General features: G+C 48.7%; 1 protein-coding gene across 1 annotated transcript; it reads left to right on the forward strand.

Moving 5' to 3' along the window:
- Window positions 1-18,923: 18,923 nt before the first annotated feature.
- LOC138356433 (golgin subfamily A member 6-like protein 22) lies at window positions 18,924-20,243 on the forward strand. The gene has a single exon (XM_069312582.1). The coding sequence runs from the start codon at window positions 18,924-18,926 to the stop codon at window positions 20,241-20,243; it is 1,320 nt and encodes a 439-aa protein (XP_069168683.1).
- Window positions 20,244-21,224: the final 981 nt, after the last annotated feature.

The raw sequence follows: 21,224 nt of genomic DNA on the forward strand, positions 1-21,224 counted from the left end.
CACGGTCACCATCACACTGTCACCATCACCACCACTCACCATCACTCACCATCACCACCACTCACCATCACACTGTCACCACCACTCACCATCACACAGTCACCACCACTCACCATCACACTGTCACCACCACTCACCATCACACTGTCACCACCCCTCACCATCACACTGTCACCACCACTCACCATCACACTGTCACCACCACTCACCATCAAACTGTCACCACCACTCACCATCACACTGTCACCACCACTCACCATCACACTGTCACCATCACACTGTCACCATCACCATCACACTGTCACCATCACACTGTCACCATCACCACCACTCACCTTCACACTGTCACCACCACTCACCATCACACTGTCGCCCTCACTCATCATCACACTGTCACCATCACTCACCATCACACTGTCACCACCACTCACAATCACACTCTCACCATCACGCACCATTACACTGTCACTATCACTCTCCATCACACTGTCATCACCACTCACCATCACACTGTCACCACCATTCACCATCACTCACCATCACACTGTCACCATCACTCACCATCTCACTGTCACCACCACTCACCACCACACTGTCACCACCACTTACCATGACACTGTCACCATCACTCACCATTACACTGTCACCAGCACACTGCCACCATTACTCACCATCACACTGTCACCATCATTCACCATCACACTGTCACCACCACTAACCATCACACTGTCACCACCACTCACTATCACTCTGTCACCATCACTCACCATCACACTATCACCATCACCACCACTCACCATCACACCTTCACCATCACTCACCTCACCTCAACTCACCATCACACTGTCACCATTACTCACCATCGCCACCACTCACCATCACACTGCCATCATTACTCACCATCACACTGTCACCATCACAATCACTCACCATCACCACCACTCAGCATCACACTGTCACCATCACAACCACTCACCATCACACTGTCACCATCACTCACCTCACCACCACTCACAATCACACTGTCACCACGACTCACCATCACACTGTCACCACCACTCACCATCACACTGTCACCATCACTCACCATCACACTGTCACCATCACACTTTCATCATCAGTCACCATCACACTGTCACTACCACTCACCATCACACTGTCACCATCACTAACCATCACACTGTCACCATCACCACCACTCACCATCACACTTTCACCATCACTCACCTCAACTTACCATCACACTGTCACCATCACTTACCATCACACTGTCACCGTCACCACCACTCACCATCACACTGTCACCACCACTCACCATCACATTGTCACCACCACTCATCATCACACTGTCACCACCACTCACCATCACACTGTCACCACCACTCATCATCACACTGTCACCACCACTCATCATCACTACCACTCACCATCACACTGTCACCATCACCACCACTCACCATCACACTGTCACCACCACTCATCATCACACTGTCACCACCACTCACCATCACCACGACTCACCATCACACTGTCACCACCACTCATCATCACACTGTCACCATCACCACCACTCACCATCACACTGTCACCACCACTCACCATCACACTGTCACCACCACTCATCATCACACTGTCACCATCACTCACCATCACCACCACTCACCATCACACTGTCACTACCACTAACAATCACACTGTCACCACCACTCATCATCACCACCACTCACCATCACACTGTCACCATCACTCACCATTACCACCACTCACCATCACACCATCACCACCACTCACCATCACACTGTCACCACGACTCACCATCACACTGTCACCACCACTCACCATCACACTGTCACCACCACTCACCCTCACACTATCACCATCACTCACTATCACCATCACACTGTCACCACCACTCACACTCACACTATCACCATCACTCACTATCACCATCACACTGTCACCACCACTCACCCTCACACTGTCACCATCACTCACCATCACACTGTCACCACCACTCACCATCACACTGTCACCACCACTCACAATCACACTGTCACCACCACTCATCATCACACTGTCACCATCACTCACCATCACACTGTCACCACCACTCACCATCACACTGTCACCATCACTCACCATCACACTGTCACCACCACTCACCATCACACTGTCACCACCACTCACCATCACACTGTCACCACCACTCACCATCACACTGTCACCATCACTCACCATCACACTGTCACCACCACTCACAATCACACTATCACCATCACTCACTATCACCATCACACTGTCACCACCACTCACCCTCACACTGTCACCATCACTCACCATCATACTGTCACCACCACTCACCATCACACTGTCACCACCACTCACCATCACACTGTCACCACCACTCACCATCACACTGTCACCATCACTCACCATCACACTGTCACCACCACTCACCATCACACTGTCACTACCACTCACCATCACACTGTCACCACCACTCACCATCACACTGTCACCACCACTCACCATCACACTGTCACCATCACCACCACTCACCATCACACTGTCACCACCACTCACCATCACACTGTCACCATCACCACCACTCACCATCACACTGTTACCACCACTCACCATCACACTGTCACCACCACTCACCATCACACGGTCACCATCACACTGTCACCATCACCACCACTCACCATCACACTGTCACCACCACTCACCATCACACTGTCACCACCACTCACCATCACACGGTCACCATCACACTGCCACCACCACTCAACCTCACACTGTCACCACCACTCACCATCACACGGTCACCACCACTCACCGTCACACGGTCACCATCACACTGTCACCATCACCACCACTCACCATCACCACCACACTGTCACCACCACTCACCATCACACAGTCACCACCACTCACCATCACACTGTCACCACCACTCACCATCACACTGTCACCACCCCTCACCATCACACTGTCACCACCACTCACCATCACACTGTCACCACCACTCACCATCAAACTGTCACCACCACTCACCATCACACTGTCACCACCACTCACCATCACACTGTCACCATCACACTGTCACCATCACCACCACTCACCTTCACACTGTCACCACCACTCACCATCACACTGTCGCCCTCACTCATCATCACACTGTCACCATCACTCACCATCACACTGTCACCACCACTCACAATCACACTCTCTCCATCACGCACCATTACACTGTCACTATCACTCTCCATCACACTGTCATCACCACTCACCATCACACTGTCACCACCATTCACCATCACTCACCATCACACTGTCACCATCACTCACCATCTCACTGTCACCACCACACTGTCACCACCACTTACCATGACACTGTCACCATCACTCACCATTACACTGTCACCAGCACACTGCCACCATTACTCACCATCACACTGTCACCATCATTCACCATCACACTGTCACCACCACTAACCATCACACTGTCACCACCACTCACTATCACTCTGTCACCATCACTCACCATCACACTATCACCATCACCACCACTCACCATCACACTTTCACCATCACTCACCTCACCTCAACTCACCATCACACTGTCACCATTACTCACCATCGCCACCACTCACCATCACACTGCCACCATTACTCACCATCACACTGCCACCATCACAACCACTCACCATCACCACCACTCAGCATCACACTGTCACCATCACAACCACTCACCATCACACTGTCACCATCACTCACCTCACCACCACTCACCATCACACTGTCACCACGACTCACCACCACACTGTCACCACCACTCACCATCACACTGCCACCATCACTCACCATCACACTGTCACCATCACAACCACTCACTATCACACTGTCACCATCACTTACTATCACACTGTCACCACCACTCACCATCACACTGTCACCACCACTCACCATCACACTGTCACCACCACTCACCATCACACTGTCACCATCACTCACCATCACACTGTCACCATCACAACCACTCACCATCACCACCACTCACCATCACACTGTCACCATCACCGCCACTCACCATCACACTGTCACCATCACCACCACTCACCATCACACTGTCACTACCACTCACCATCACACTGTCACCATCACTTACCATCACACTGTCACCAACACCACCACTCACCATCACACTGTCACTACCACTCACCATCACACTGTCACCATCACCGCCACTCACCATCACACTCTCACCATCACCACCACTCACCATCACACTGTCACTACCACTCACCATCACACTGTCACCACCACTCACCATCACACTGTCACTACCACTCACCATCACACTGTCACCATCACTTACCATCACACTGTCACCATCACCACCACTCACCATCACACTGTCACTACCACTAACAATCACACTGTCACCATCACTCTCCATCACACTGTCACAACCACTCACCATCACACTGTCACTATCACCACCACTCACTATGACACTGTCACCATCACTCACAATCACACTGTCACCATCAAGACCACTCACCATCACACTGTCACCTTTACTCACAATCATACTGTCACCATCACTCACCATCACACTGTCTCCATCACCGCTACTGATAATCACACTGTCACCATCACTCACCATCACACTGTCACCACCACTCACCATCACACTGTCACCACCACTCAGCATCACTCTGTCACCATCACTCACCATCACACTGTCACCATCACACTTTCATCATCACTCACCTCACCTCAACTCACCATCACACTGTCACCATTACTCACCATCACACTGTCACCACCACTCACCATCACACTGTCACCACCACTCACCATCACTCTGTCACCATCACTCACCATCACACTGTCACCATCACACTTTCATCATCACTCACCTCACCACCACTCACCATCACACTGTCACTACCACTCACCATCACACTGTCACCATCACTTACCATCACACTGTCACCATCACCACCACTCACCATCACACTTTCACCATCACTCACCTCAACTTACCATCACACTGTCACCATCACTTACCATCACACTGTCACCGTCACCACCACTCACCATCACACTGTCACCACCACTCACCATCACACTGTCACCACCACTCATCATCACACTGTCACCACCACTCACCATCACACTGTCACCACCACTCATCATCACACTGTCACCACCACTCATCATCAATACCACTCACCATCACACTGTCACCATCACCACCACTCACCATCACACTGTCACCACCACTCATCATCACACTGTCACCACCACTCACCATCACCACGACTCACCATCACACTGTCACCACCACTCATCATCACACTGTCACCATCACTCACCATCACCACCACTCACCATCACACTGTCACTACCACTAACAATCACACTGTCACCACCACTCATCATCACCACCACTCACCATCACACTGTCACCATCACTCACCATTACCACCACTCACCATCACACCATCACCACCACTCACCATCACACTGTCACCACGACTCACCATCACACTGTCACCACCACTCACCACCACCACCACTCACCATCACACTGTCACCATCACTCACCATTACCACGACTCACCATCACACTGTCACCACCACTCATCATCACACTGTCACCACCACTCATCATCACACTGTCACCACCACTCACCATCACACTGTCACCACCACTCACCATCACACTGTCACCACCACTCACCATCACCACCACTCACCATCACACTGTCACCATCACTCACCATTACCATGACTCACCATCACACTGTCACCACCACTCACCGTCACACTGTCACCACCACTCATCATCACCACCACTCACCATCACACTGTCACCACCACTCATCATCACACTGTCACCATCACTCACCATCACCATCACACTGTCACCACCATTCATCATCACACTGTCACCACCACTCATCATCACACTGTCACCATCACTCACCATCACACTGTCACCACCACTCATCATCACCACCACTCACCATCACACTGTCACCATCACTCACCATTACCACCACTCACCATCACACTGTCACCACCACTCATCATCACCACCACTCATCATCACCACCACTCATCATCACACTGTCACCACCACTCATCATTAGCACCACTCACCATCACACTGTCACCACCACTCATCATCACACTGTCACCACCACTCACCATCACCACGACTCACCATCACACTGTCACCACCACTCATCATCACACTGTCACCACCACTCACCATCACACTGTCACCATCACTCACCATTACCACCACTCACCATCACACTGTCACCACCACTCATCATCACACTGTCACCACCACTCACCATCACCACCACTCACCATCACCACCACTCACCATCACACTGTCACCATCACTCACCATTACCACCACTCACCATCACACTGTCACCACGACTCACCATCACACTGTCACCACCACTCATCATCACACTGTCACCACCACCACCACTCACCATCACACTGTCACCATCACTCACCATTACCACCACTCACCATCACACTGTCACCACGACTCACCATCACACTGTCACCACCACTCACCATTACCACGACTCACCATCACACTGTCACCACCACTCACCATCACACTGTCACCACCACTCACCATCACCATCACCACCACTCACCACCACTCACTATAGTCACTGTCAGCCAGATATTAACACCAAAACATTCACTTCCAGCTCTCAACTCCTATTTTGTTTATTCAGATTTTTTATCAAACTGAACAAGAATTTTTTTACTAAATTGTTGGAATAATTTACGTTTGAAAATTGTTGAGCTGATTTTTGGGTTTTAAAGAAGAGAAATGTAAAAAATTTAAGATAAAAACTGTATAATGGAACCCCATTGACGACATGAATGAATGAGAATCTCATCAGGAGCCCTGAAGGGAGGGATACGAACCCTTGCTCATTTGATATATTCCCAAGCACACGTCCTGTACCACTGAACCACGGCATGCAAGCTGAGGTTCGAACTAAATCCACTAGGGCAGGCCTCTAGGCCTCCAATGAGGTCCAATTACATTGTATCAACGCCAGCCATCACTACAACCACCCACCACCACAACCACCACAACCACAACTCCTCCTCTGCCAACCAGCTATTAGAGTTTTTGCCTCACAAAACTTACAATCTTACTACGAGAGATAAAACTTTTACCTTCCAAGAGGCCATTGACCCCACGCATTAACCGGGAGTCCTAACAAGGTCTTTAAGGGTTAAATAGGTCTTTTGACATTTACCATGTAAGTTTAAGGTGCCCTTGAGATAACCAAGGGGTCCGTGTCTAGGTTAGGGAGTCCTTGTCTTAGTCAGGGGTCCTTGTCTTAGTTAGGGGTCCTTGTCTTAGCCAGGGGTCCTTGTCTTAGTTAGGGGTCCTTGTCTTAGCCAGGGGTCCTTGTCTTAGTTAGGGGTCCTTGTCTTAGCCAGGGGTCCTTGTCTTAGTTAGGGGTCCTTGTCTTAGCCAGGGGTCCTTGTCTTAGTTAGGGGTCCTTGTCTTAGCCAGGGGTCCTTGTCTTAGTTAGGGGGGTCCTTGTCTTAGCCAGGGGTCCTTGTCTTAGTTAGGGGTCCTCGTCTTAGCCAGGGGTCCTTGTCTTAGTTAGGGGTCCTTGTCTTAGGGGTCCTTGTCTTAGTTAGGGGTCCTTGTCTTTGTTAGGGGTCCTTGTCTTAGTTAGGGGTCCTTGTCTTAGCCAGGGGTCCTTGTCTTAGTTAGGGGTCCTTGTCTTAGTTAGGGGTCCTTGTCTTAGTTAGGGGTCCTTGTCTTAGTTAGGGGTCCTTGTCTTAGTTAGGGGTCCTTGTCTTAGCCAGGGGTCCTTGTCTTAGTTAGGGGTCCTTGTCTTAGTTAGGGGTCCTTTTCTTAGTTAGGAGCCCTTGTCTCTGTTAGGGGTCCTTGTCTTAGTTAGGGGTCCTTGTCTTAGTTAGGGGTCCTTGTCTTAGTTAGGGGTCCTTGTCTTAGCCAGGGGTCCTTGTCTTAGTTAGGGGTCCTTGTCTTAGTTAGGGGTCCTTGTCTTAGTTAGGGGTCCTTGTCTAAGTTAGGGGTCCATGTCTTAGTTAGGGGTCCTTGTCTTAGCCAGGAGTCCCTGCCTTAGCCAGGGGTCCCTGTCCTAGCCAGGTGTCCCTGTCCAAGCCAGGGGTTCCTGCCTAAGCCAGGGGTCCCTGTCCTAGCCAGGGGTCCCTTGCCCTAGCCAGGGGTCCCTCATCCTAGTCAGGGGTTTCTGCCCCAGCCAGGGGTCCCTAAGTTAGCCAGGGGTCCCTGTCCTAGCCAGGTGTCCCTGTCCAAGCCAGGGGTCCCTGCCTTAGCCAGGGGTCCCTGCCTTAGCCAGGGGTCCCTGTCCTAGCCAGGGGTCCCTGTCCAAGCCAGGGGTCCCTGCCTTAGCCAGGGGTCCCTGTCCAAGCCAGGGGTCCCTGCCTAAGCCAGGGGTCTCTGTCCTAGCCAGGGGTCCCTGCCTTAGCCAGGGGTCCCTGTCCTAGCCAGGTGTCCCTGTCCAAGCCAGGGGTCCCTGCCTTAGCCAGGGGTCCCTGTCCTAGCCAGGGGTCCCTGCCTTAGCCAGGGGTCCCTGTCCTAGCCAGGGGTCCCTGTCCAAGCCAGGGGTCCCTGCCTTAGCCAGGGGTCCCTGTCCTAGTCAGGGGTCCCTGTCCAAGCCAGGGGTCCCTGCCTTAGCCAGGGGTCCCTGTTCTAGCCAGGGGTCTCTGTCCAAGCCAGGGGTCCCTGTCCAAGCCAGGGGTCCCTGTCCAAGCCAGGGGTCCCTGTCCAAGCCAGGAGTCCCTGTCCTAGCCAGGGGTCCCTGTCTTAGCCAGGGGTCCCTGCCCTAGCCAGGGGTCCCTGCCTTAGCCAGGGGTCCCTGTCCTAGCCAGGGGTCCCTGTCCAAGCCAGGGGTCCCTGCCTTAGCCAGGGGTCCCTGTCCTAGCCAGGGGTCCCTGTCCAAGCCAGGGGTCCCTGCCTTAGCCAGGGATCCCAATTCTAGCTAGGGGTCCCTTGCCCTAGCCAGGGGTCCCTCATCCTAGCCAAGGGTTTCTGCCTCTGCCAGGGGTCCCTGCCTTAACCAGGGGTCCCTGACCTAGCCAGGGGTCCCTGTCCTTGCCAGGGGTCCCTGTCCTAGCCAGGGGTCCCTGTCCTAGCCAGGGGTTCCTGCCCCAGCCAGGGGTCCCTCATCCTAGCCAGGGGTCCCTGCATTAGCCAGGGGTACCTGCATTAGCCAGGGGTCCCTGTCCTAGTCAGGGGTCCCTGTCCAAGCCAGGGGTGCCTGCCTTAGCCAGGGGTCCCTGTCGTAGCCAGGGGTCCCTGTCCAAGTCAGGGGTCCCTGTCCAAGCCAGGGGTCCCTGTCCTAGCCAGGGGTCCCTGTCTTAGCCAGGGGTCCCTGCCCTAGCCAGGGGTCCCTGCCTTAGCCAGGGGTCCCTCATCCTAGCCAGGGGTCCCTGTCCTAGCCAGGGGTCCCTGTCCTAGCCAGGGGTCCTTGTCCTAGCCAGCGGTCCCTATCCTAGCCAGGGGTCCCTGTCCTAGCCAGGGGTCCCTCATGCTAGCCAGGGGTTCCTCATGCTAGCCAGGGGTTCCTGTACCAGCCAGGGGTCCCTGCATTAGCCAGGGGTACCTGCATTAGCCAGGGGTCCCTGCATTAGCCAGGGGTCCCTTGTCCTAGCCAGGTGTCCCTTGTCCTCACGTCTCAAATGAAAACATTATAATTTGTGGAGTTACTTACCGCATCTCTAAGACATTTAGAAAGAAAGTTAGAAAGAGTCAGCACACTCTAACAGCCTCGTTTGGCTCTCCTGAATGACTTTCTTTGTGTAATTGGTTCCTGGTTGTAATGATATGCTAATTAGCTCCTGACCCAGACGGAGTCATTCCTGTGAGTTGTCTTGGTGGGGGCTTTAAGATGGTCTGTGTTTGTTTGTGTGTCCTCTCTCTCTCTCTCTCTCTCTCTCTCTCTCTCTCTCTCTCTCTCTCTCTCTCTCTCTCTCTCTCTCTCTCTCTCTCTCTCTCTCTCTCTCTCTCTCTCTCTCTCTGTCTCTCTCTCTCTGTCTCTCTCTCTCTCTCTCTCTCTCTCTCTCTCTCTCTCTCTCTCTCTCTCTCTCTCTCTCTCTCTCTCTCTCTCTCTCTCTCTCTCTCTCTCTCTCTCTCTCTCTCTCTCACTCTCTCTCTCTCTCTCTCTCTCTCTCTCTCTCTCTCTCTCTCTCTCTCTCTCTCTCTCTCTCTCTCTCTCTCTCTCTCTCTCTCTCTCTCTCTCGCTCTCTCTCTCTCTCTACTAAGTAACTATTCCATCTCTATTTACATACCAGAAGACTGCGTGCACAATTGTGTATTAGTGGTCTACGTTCTTGACTCACAATTCTAGGCACATGCCCATACACCTGATGCTTCTGTTCACCCTAGCGGTTAATGGGTACATTGATGCTATACGCTCGCGTCTGGTGATTACCAATCCGTTAACAAATGCGACACATTAATACAAATTAAAGTTAACTGATATTGACGTTTACGCAGCATCGAGCACAATAGGTTAAGTGGGTTGCTTGGGTGTGTACGTTTATATCCAGACGAAACAGTTGCTTTTTTTACGTTATCCCAGGACAATAAATCCTAAGACAAAAATCCCAGGACAATAAATCCCAGGACAATTAATCCCAGGACAATTAATCCCAGGACAATAGATCCCAGGACAATAAATCCCAGGACAATTAATCCCAGGACAATTAATCCCAGGACAATAGATCCCAGGACAATAAATCCCAGGACAATAAATCCCAGGACAATAAATCCTAGGACAATAAATCCCAGGACAATAAATCCCAGGACAATATATTCCTAGACAGTAAATCCCATGACAATAAATCCCAGGACAATAAATCCCAGGACAAAAAATCCCAAGAAAATAAATCCCAGGACAATAAATCCCAGGACAATAAATCTCAGGACAATAAATCTCAGGACAAAAACTCCCAGGACTATAAATCCCAGGACAATAAATCCCAGGACAAAAAATCACAAGAAAATAAATCCCAGGACAATAAATCCCAGGACTATAAATCCCAAGAACTATAAATCCCAGGACAATAAATCCCAGGACAATAAATCCCAGGACAATAAATCCCAGGACAGTAAATCCCAGGACTATAAATCCCAGGACAATAAATCCCAGGACAAAAAATCACAAGAAAATAAATCCCAGGACAATAAATCCCAGGACAATAAATCCCAGGACAATAAATCCCAGGACAATAAATCCCAGGACAATAAATCCAAGGACAGTAAATCCCAGGACAATAAATCCCAGGTCAATAAATCCCAAGACAAAATTCCCAGTATAATAAATCCATAAACAATAAATCCCAGGACAATAAATCCCAGGACAATAAATCCCAGGACAATAAATCCCAGGACAATAAATCCCAGGACAATAAATCCCAGGACAGTAAATCCCAGAACAATAAATCCCAGGACAATAAATCCCAGGACAAAAAATCCCAGGACAATAAATCCCAGGACAATAAATCCCAGGACAAAAAATCCCAGGACAATAAATCCCAAGACAAAAAATCCCAAGACAATAAATCCCAGGACAATAAATCCCAGGACAAAAAATCCCAGGACAATAAATCCCAGGACAATAAATCCCAGGACAATAAATCCCAGGACAATAAATCCCAGGACAATAAATCCCAGGACAATAAATCCCAGGATATTTTCAGATCAAAGTGGCGGACATGAGACCCAACATACAGAGGAAGTAAAGGCCGCGGACCACATACACACGGCCAGAAACACGCGCCTTTCAGACCATACAGACATTTGTGGATACAAAGTGAGATTTCTGAGAAACCTATAGAGGACAGACCAACAACATGTGTGATCCGATATGTCGTGGACATTACTGCACACCACATTCCTATCTTTGGAGCAAACAATGTTATGTTTGTAGAACAGAGAAGTGAGTGAGGCAGGCTCTGCCTTTCTTCTTAAGGTTATCTTGAGGTCATCTTGGGGTTACCTTCCAGGTAATATATAAGTTATCTTGAGGTTATCATGAGATTATCTTCAGGTTATCTTGAGGTTATCTTGGGGTTATCTTGGGATTATCTTGGTGTTATTTTGAGGTTATCTTGAGGTTACCTTCCAGGTAATATATAAGTTATCTTGAGGTTATCACGAGATTATCTTCAGGTTATCTTGAGGTTATCTTGGGGTTATCTTGAGGTTATCTTGAGGTTATCTTGAGGTAATCTTGAGGATAGTTTGAGGTTATCGTGGGGTTATATTGAGGTTATATGGAGGTTATCTTGATATGATTTCGGGGCTTAGCGTCCCCGCGGCCCGGTCCTCGACCAGGCCACCTTTTTGTTACACATCCCCAGGAAGCAGCCCGTGGTAGCTGTCTAACTCCCAGGTACCTGTTTACTGCTAGATGAACAGGCGCATCAGGGTGAAAGAAACTCTGCCCCATTTGTTTCCGCCGTCGCCGGGAATTGAACACTGAACCTGAGGACTACGAATCCCGAGCTCGGTCCACACAGCCGTCAGGCCCTTTACTTACTTTTCTACATTACTTTACCCCTGATCGGGTTCAGCTTATTGGCTTCCTCCATACACTAGAGGTTCAGGTATTACTTCATGCAGGTCGACGTTCAATCCCAGACCTTCCAAAAGTGGTTGGGCACCATTCCTTCCCCCCGCCCCATCCCTAATCCTTATCCTGACCCCCTTCCCAGTGGTTGGGCACCATTCCTTCCCCCCATCCCATCCCTAATCCTTATCCTGACCCCTTCCCAGTGGTAGGGCACCATTCCTTCCCCCCGCCCCATCCCTAATCCTTATCCTGACCCCCTTCCCAGTGGTTGGGCACCATTCCTTCCCCCCGCCCCATCCCTAATCCTTATCCTGACCCCCTTCCCAGTGGTTGGGCACCATTCCTTCCCCCCGTCCCATCCCTAATCCTTATCCTGACCCCTTCCCAGTTTTATGTATTCGTGATGACTTGGCGTTTTCCCCTGATAGATCCTAGATATGAAGACAAAGAACTGGGATAAGAGAAATAGGAGCTGGTATATGAGGACAAGGAGCTGGGATATGAGGACAAGGAGCTGGGATATGAGAACAAGGAGCTGGGATATGAGAACAAGGAGCTGGTATATGAGGACAAGGAGCTGGGATATGAGAACAAGGAGCTGGTATATGAGGACAAGGAGCTGGGATATGAGAACAAGGTTCTGGGATATGAGGACAAGGAGCTGGGATATGAGGACAAGGTTCTGGGATATGAGGACAAGGAGCTGGGATATGAAGACAAGGAACTGGGATAAGAGAACAAGGAGCTGGTATATGAGGACAAGGAACTGGGATATGAGAACAAGGAGCTGGTATATGAGGACAAGGTGCTGGGATATGAGGACAAGGAGCTGGGATATGAGGACAAGGTTCTGGGATATGAGGACAAGGAGCTGGGATATGAGAACAAGGAGCTGGTATATGAGGACAAGGTGCTGGGATATGAGGACAAGGAGCTGGGATATGAGGACAAGGAGCTGGTATATGAGGACAAGGAGCTGGGATATGAGAACAAGGTTCTGGGATATGAGGACAAGGAGCTGGGATATGAGGACAAGGTTCTGGGATATGAGGACAAGGAGCTGGGATATGAAGACAAGGAACTGGGATAAGAGAACAAGGAGCTGGTATATGAGGACAAGGAACTGGGATATGAGAACAAGGAGCTGGTATATGAGGACAAGGAGCTGGGATATGAGAACAAGGAGCTGGGATATGAGAACAAGGAGCTGGTATATGAGGACATGGTGCTGGGATATGAGGACAAGGAGCTGGTATATGAGAACAAGGAGCTGGGATATGAGAACAAGGAGCTGGTATATGAGGACAAGGTGCTGGTATATGAGGACAAGGTGCTGGGATATGAGGACAAGGTGCTGGGATATGAGGACAAGGAGCTGGTATATGAGAACAAGGAGCTGGTATATGAGGACAAGGTGCTGGGATATGAGGACAAGGAGCTGGGATATGAGAACAAGGAACTGGCATATGAGAACAAGGAGCTGGTATATGAGGACAAGGAGCTGGTATATGAGGTTAAGGTGCTGGTATATGAGGACAAGGAGCTGGTATATGAGGACAAGGTGCTGGGATATGAGGACAAGGAGCTGGGATATGAGAACAAGGTGCTGGGATATGAAGACAAGGAGCTGGTATATGAGAACAAGGAGCTGGTATATGAGAACAAGGAGCTGGTATATGATGACAAGGAGCTGGTATATGAGGACAAGGTGCTGGGATATGAGGACAAGGAGCTGGTATATGAGAACAAGGAGCTGGGATATGAGAACAAGGAGCTGGTATATGAGGACAAGGTGCTGGGATATGAGGACAAGGAGCTGGGATATAAGAACAAGGAGCTGGTATATGAGGACAAGGAGCTGGGATATGAGGACAAGGAGCTGGTATATGAGAACAAGGAGCTGGGATATGAGGACAAGGAGCTGGGATATGAGGACAAGGAGCTGGGATATAAGAACAAGGAGCTGGTATATGAGGACAAGGTCCTGGGATATGAGGACAAGGAGCTGGGATGTGAGGACAAGGAGCTGGGATATGAGGACAAGGTGCTGGGATATAAGAACAAGGAGCTGGTATATGAGGACAAGGTGCTGGGATATGAGAACAAGAAGCTGGGATATAAGAACAAGGAGCTGGGATATGAGGACAAGGAGCTGGGATATGAGGACAAGGAGCTGGGATGTGAGGACAAGGAGCTGGGATATGAGGACAAGGTGCTGGGATATGAGGACAAGGTGCTAGGATATGAGGACAAGCAGCTGGGATAGTACAAAGTGGCATAATTGTGCCTAACCACTTGTAACGTCTGGGATCGACCTCAGACCTGCTAGTAGCTTGGCGATCCTAGTACCGAGCAATGGAAATTACTCGAGTGATAGAAAGTGAAACCCACTTGGGGAAACAGGACGAATGTTCCAAAACTTTCAGTGAAAAAAAAAGAGAGAGGAGAAGAAGGGAGCTATGAGGGGAAAGCGCCAAGCAGTTACGACTATATAGCTATGGGAAGGGGTCAGGATAAGGATTAGGGATGGGACGGGGGGAAGGAATGGTGCCCAACCCCAGGGAAGGGATCAGGATAAGGATTAGGGATGGGACGGGGGGAAGGAATAGTGCCCAACCACTTGAAGGGGTCAGGATAAGGATTAGGGATGGGACGGGGGGAAGGAATGGTGCCCAACCCCAGGGAAGGTGTCAGGATAAGGATTAGGGATAGGACGGGGGGAAGGAATGGTGCCCAACCCCAGGGAAGGTGTCAGGATAAGGATTAGGGATGGGACGGGGGGAAGGAATAGTGCCCAACCACTTGAAGGGGTCAGGATAAGGATTAGGGATGGGACAGAGGGAAGAAATGGTGCCCAACCACTGGGAAGGGGTCAGGATAAGGATTAGGGATGGGACAGAGGGAAGGAATGGTGCCAAACCACTAGGAAGGGGTCAGGATAAGGATTAGGGATGGGACGGGAGAAGGAATGGTGCCCAACCGCTGGGAAGGGATCATGATAAGGATTAGGGATGGGACGGGGGGAAAAGGAGTTATCAACAACCACTTGGAAGGTCGGGGATTGAAGATCGACCTGCAGGAAGCCAGACCGTCGCTCTACCGTCCACCCCCAAGTGGTTGGAAGGAAAGGAGAAGAGAGAGAGAGAGAGAGAGAGAGAGAGAGAGAGAGAGAGAGAGAGAGAGAGAGAGAGAGAGAGAGAGAGAGAGAGAGAGAGAGAGAGAGAGAGAGAGAGAGAGAGAGAGAGAGAGAGAGAGAGAGAGAGAGAGAGAGAGAGAGAGAGAGAGAGAGAGAGAGAGAGAGAGAGAGAGAGAGAGAGAGAGAGAGAGAGAGAGAGAGAGAGAGAGAGAGAGAGAGAGAGAGAGAGAGAGAGAGAGAGAGAGAGAGAGAGAGAGAGAGAGAGAGAGAGAGAGAGAGAGAGAGAGAGAGAGAGAGAGAGAGAGAGAGAGAGAGAGAGAGAGAGAGAGAGAGAGAGAGAGAGAGAGAGAGAGAGAGAGAGAGAGAGAGAGAGAGAGAGAGAGAGAGAGAGAGAGAGAGAGAGAGAGAGAGAGAGAGGAGAGAGAGAGAGAGAGAGAGAGAGAGAGAGAGAGAGAGAGAGAGAGAGAGAGAGAGAGAGAGAGAGAGAGAGAGAGAGAGAGAGAGAGAGAGAGAGAGAGAGAGAGAGAGAGAGAGAGAGAGAGAGAGAGAGAGAGAGAGAGAGAGAGAGAGAGAGAGAGAGAGAGAGAGAGAGAGAGAGAGAGAGAGAGAGAGAGAGAGAGAGAGAGAGAGAGAGAGAGAGAGAGAGAGAGAGAGAGAGAGAGAGAGAGAGAGAGAGAGAGAGAGAGAGAGAGAGAGAGAGAGAGAGAGAGAGAGAGAGAGAGAGAGAGAGGAGAGAGAGAGAGAGAGAGAGAGAGAGAGAGAGAGAGAGAGAGAGAGAGAGAGAGAGAGAGAGAGAGAGAGAGAGAGAGAGAGAGAGAGAGAGAGAGAGAGAGAGAGAGAGAGAGAGAGAGAGAGAGAGAGAGAGAGAGAGAGAGAGAGAGAGAGAGAGAGAGAGAGAGAGAGAGAGAGAGAGAGAGAGAGAGAGAGAGAGAGAGAGAGAGAGAGAGAGAGAGAGAGAGAGAGAGAGAGAGAGAGAGAGAGAGAGAGAGAGAGAGAGAGAGAGAGAGAGAGAGAGAGAGAGAGAGAGAGAGAGAGAGAGAGAGAGAGAGAGAGAGAGAGAGAGAGAGAGAGAGAGAGAGAGAGAGAGAGAGAGAGAGAGAGAGAGAGAGAGAGAGAGAGAGAGAGAGAGAGAGAGAGAGAGAGAGAGAGAGAGAGAGAGAGAGAGAGAGAGAGAGAGAGAGAGAGAGAGAGAGATAGAGAGATAGAGAGCAAATTCTCATATATTTTTAAGGATTTTGCTTATGATGAAGGCAGAGCAGGGGAGTTGAGATAGCTGCCAGGGATGAAAGGCAGACGGATTGAGGCCAAAGCTCCGGATTGAAGGATTGAAAGGATTGTATATGAGCCGATGCGGCTGAATAGCACCGATACAAAGGTCTGGTGCAAAACGCCTCCTCGAAAAAGGGAAGGAAACATTCAATGTCCGTTTTGTGGATGTTTCCGAGAGCTTGTATAGTCGGTTCCCGACAACACGTAATATGGCTACAATATTGTTTGTTGTGACAGTGTTGTGCGTTGGTACAACATTGTGGGTATGTTGTGCTAGAACATTGTAGCTACGTTGTGCTAGAACATTGTAGCTACGTTGTGCTAGAACATTGTAGCTACGTTGTGCTAGAACATTGTAGCTACGTTGTGCTAGAACATTGTAGTTACGTTGTGCTAGAACATTGTAGTTACGTTGTGCTAGAACATTGTAGCTACGTTGTGCTAGAACATTGTAGTTACGTTGTGCTAGAACATTGTAGCTACGTTGTGCTAGAACATTGTAGCTACGTTGTGCTAGAACATTGTAGTTACGTTGTGCTAGAACATTGTAGCTACGTTGTGCTAGAACATTGTAGCTACGTTGTGCTAGAACATTGTAGCTACGTTGTGCTAGAACATTGTAGTTACGTTGTGCTAGAACATTGTAGCTACGTTGTGCTAGAACATTGTAGCTACGTTGTGCTAGAACATTGTAGCTACGTTGTGCTAGAACATTGTAGTTACGTTGTGCTAGAACATTGTAGCTACGTTGTGCTAGAACATTGTAGCTACGTTGTGCTAGAACATTGTAGCTACGTTGTGCTAGAACATTGTAGTTACGTTGTGCTACAACATTGTAGTTACGTTGTATTGTGTGATGAGTTGCCCTCACTATGCACCTCTCCTCCTCCTCGTCCTCCTATCTCCTCTTCCCCCATATAGGAAATTGTAATACATTTTACCTTCAGTCACTGTATGAAATAAATAGTTGTTCGTTCCTACACAAACAACTTGCAGATAAATTATTTAATATATTTAAACAAAAGTTGAATTAGGCAATTCGGTGATTATTTCAAACATTTATAACTTTAAACTTAAATATTTAATCAGCTCATTTGACTCAGGTATATTTTCAGCGACATAAATGAATTATTATAAGATTATAAAAACAATAAAGATTATTTATATTTAACTCAATTCTTAACATCATTGAATTTAATAATCCTATACATTTTATGTACGAATATTATTTATCTATAATAGTTGAACAAGATCAGTTTAGATGGATTAAGATTAGATGTGACTGTGTCACCTGGCGAGGTGAGTGACAGCCAGGTGTCACCTGTCCCACCTGTCTAATATGACCCCTTGGTGCACCTGTCAGTGTCCGGGGCAGGGACTCTAAGCCCTGGACTGCGCCTGACGTTGATTCCACTGACAAAACCGCTGTGTTGCCATTCAGTTGCTGATAAAGGTGTAGCAGCCTCGTTAACTGTTAACTGCAATTTATGTTTAGAAAGAGTGGAGAGATTTACTCTATTATTTGCTGTTCTGGTTAAGAACAACATTTTGTTATGACCGTAAAACATTCAATTGACTGTTAAGACAGTTTAACTATACAATTAACTTGATTAAATCATTAAAATATGTATTGAAACTTTGTTATTGAAAGAAAGATAATTCAATCTTTATGTTACCCCTTAATGTGACGGAACAACCCCTTAAAGTGACGGAACAACCCCTTAAAGTGACGGAACAACCCCCTTAAAGTGACACAACAACCCCTTAAAGTGACACAACAACCCCTTAAAGTGACTGAACAACCCCTTAAAGTGACTGAACAACCCCTTAAAGTGACGGAACAACCCCTTAAAGTGACTGAACAACCCCTTAAAGTGATGCAACAACCCCTTAAAGTGAAGGAACAACCCCTTAAAGTGACGGAACAACCCCTTAAAGTGACTGAACAACCCCTTAGAGTGATGGAACAACCCCTTAAAGTGACGGAACAATCCCTTAAAGTGACGGAACAACCCCTTAAAGTAACTGAACAACCCCTTAAAGTGACGGAACAACCCCTTAAAGTGAAGGAACAATCCCTTAGAGTGATGGAACAACCCCTTAAAGTGATGGAACAACCCCTTAAAGTGATGGAACAACCCCTTAAAGTGATGCAACAACCCCTTAAAGTGACGGAACAACCCCTTAAAGTGACTGAACAACCCCTTAGAGTGATGCAACAACCCCTTAAAGTGACACAACAACCCCTTAAAGTGACACAACAACCCCTTAAAGTGACTGAACAACCCCTTAAAGTGACTGAACAACCCGTTAAAGTGACGGAACAACCCCTTAAAGTGACACAACAACCCCTTAAAGTGACACAACAACCCCTTATAGTGACTGAACAACCCCTTAAAGTGACTGAACAACCCCTTAAAGTGACGGAACAACCCCTTAAAGTGACTGAACAACCCCATAAAGTGATGCAACAACCCCTTAAAGTGAAGGAACAACCCCTTAAAGTGACGGAACAACCCCTTAAAGTGACTGAACAACCCCTTAGAGTGATGGAACAACCCCTTAAAGTGACGGAACAATCCCTTAAAGTGACGGAACAACCCCTTAAAGTAACTGAACAACCCCTTAAAGTGACGGAACAACCCCTTAAAGTGAAGGAACAATCCCTTAGAGTGATGGAACAACCCCTTAAAGTGATGGAACAACCCCTTAAAGTGATGGAACAACCCCTTAAAGTGATGCAACAACCCCTTAAAGTGACGGAACAACCCCTTAAAGTGACTGAACAACCCCTTAAAGTGACTGAACAACCCCTTAGAGTGATGCAACAACCTCTTAGAGTTATGGAACAACCCCTTAAAGTGACTGAACAACCCCTTAAAGTGACGGAACAACCCCTTAGAGTGACGGAACAATCCCTTAAAGTGACGGAACAACCCCTTAAAGTGATGGAACAACCCCTTAAAGTGATGCAACAACCCCTTAAAGTGACTGAACAACCCCTTAAAGTGACTGAACAACCCCTTAAAGTGACGGAACAACCCCTTAGAGTGTCTGAACAACCCCTTAAAGTGACTGAACAACCCCTTAAAGTGACGGAACAACCCCTTAAAGTGATGCAACAACCCCTTAAAGTGACGGAACAACCCCTTAAAGTGACTGAACAACCCCTTAAAGTGACGGAACAAACCCCTTAAAGTGACTGAACAACCCCTTAAAGTGACGGAACAAACCCCTTAGAGTGACTGAACAACCCCTTAAAGTGACGGAACAACCCCTTAAAGTGACTGAACAACCCCTTAAAGTAACTGAACAACCCCTTAAAGTGACGGAACAACCCCTTAAAGTGACTAAACAACCCCTTAAAGTGACTAAACAACCCCTTAGAGTTATGGAACAACCCCTTAAAGTGACTGAACAACCCCTTAAAGTGACGGAACAAACCCCTTAGAGTGACTGAACTACCCCTTAAAGTGACGGAACAACCCCTTAAAGTGACTGAACAACCCCTTAAAGTGACTGAACAACCCCTTAAAGTGACTAAACAACCCCTTAAAGTGATGGAACAACCGCATAAAGTGACGAACAAACCCCTTAAAGTGACGGAAAAACCCCTTAAAGTGACTGAACAACCCCTTAAAGTGACTGAACAACCCTTAGAGTTATGGAACAACCCCCTAAAGTGACTGAACAACCCCTTAAAGTGACTGAAGAACCCCTTAAAGTGACGGAACAACCGCATAAAGTGACGAACAAACCCCTTAAAGTGACGGAAAAACCCCTTAAAGTGACTGAACAACCCCTTAAAGTGACTGAACAACCCTTAGAGTTATGGATCAACCCCCTAAAGTGCCTGAACAACCCCTTAAAGTGACTGAACAACCCCTTAAAGTGACGGAACAACCGCATAAAGTGACGGAACAAACCCCTTAAAGTGACGGAACAACCCCTTAAAGTGACTGAACAACCCCTTAAAGTTACTGAACAACCCCTTAAAGTGACGGAACAACCCCTTAAAGTGACTGAACAACCCCTTAAAGTTACTGAACAACCCCTTAAAGTGACGGAACAACCCCTAAAGTGACTGAACAACCCCTTACAGTGACTGAACAGCCCCTTAAAGTGATTGAACAACCCTTTAAAGTGACTGAACAACCGCTTAAAGTGACGGAACAACG

Source organism: Procambarus clarkii, chromosome 72 (genome assembly GCF_040958095.1).
Source record: "Procambarus clarkii isolate CNS0578487 chromosome 72, FALCON_Pclarkii_2.0, whole genome shotgun sequence".
In the NCBI taxonomy this organism is placed as follows: domain Eukaryota; kingdom Metazoa; phylum Arthropoda; class Malacostraca; order Decapoda; family Cambaridae; genus Procambarus; species Procambarus clarkii.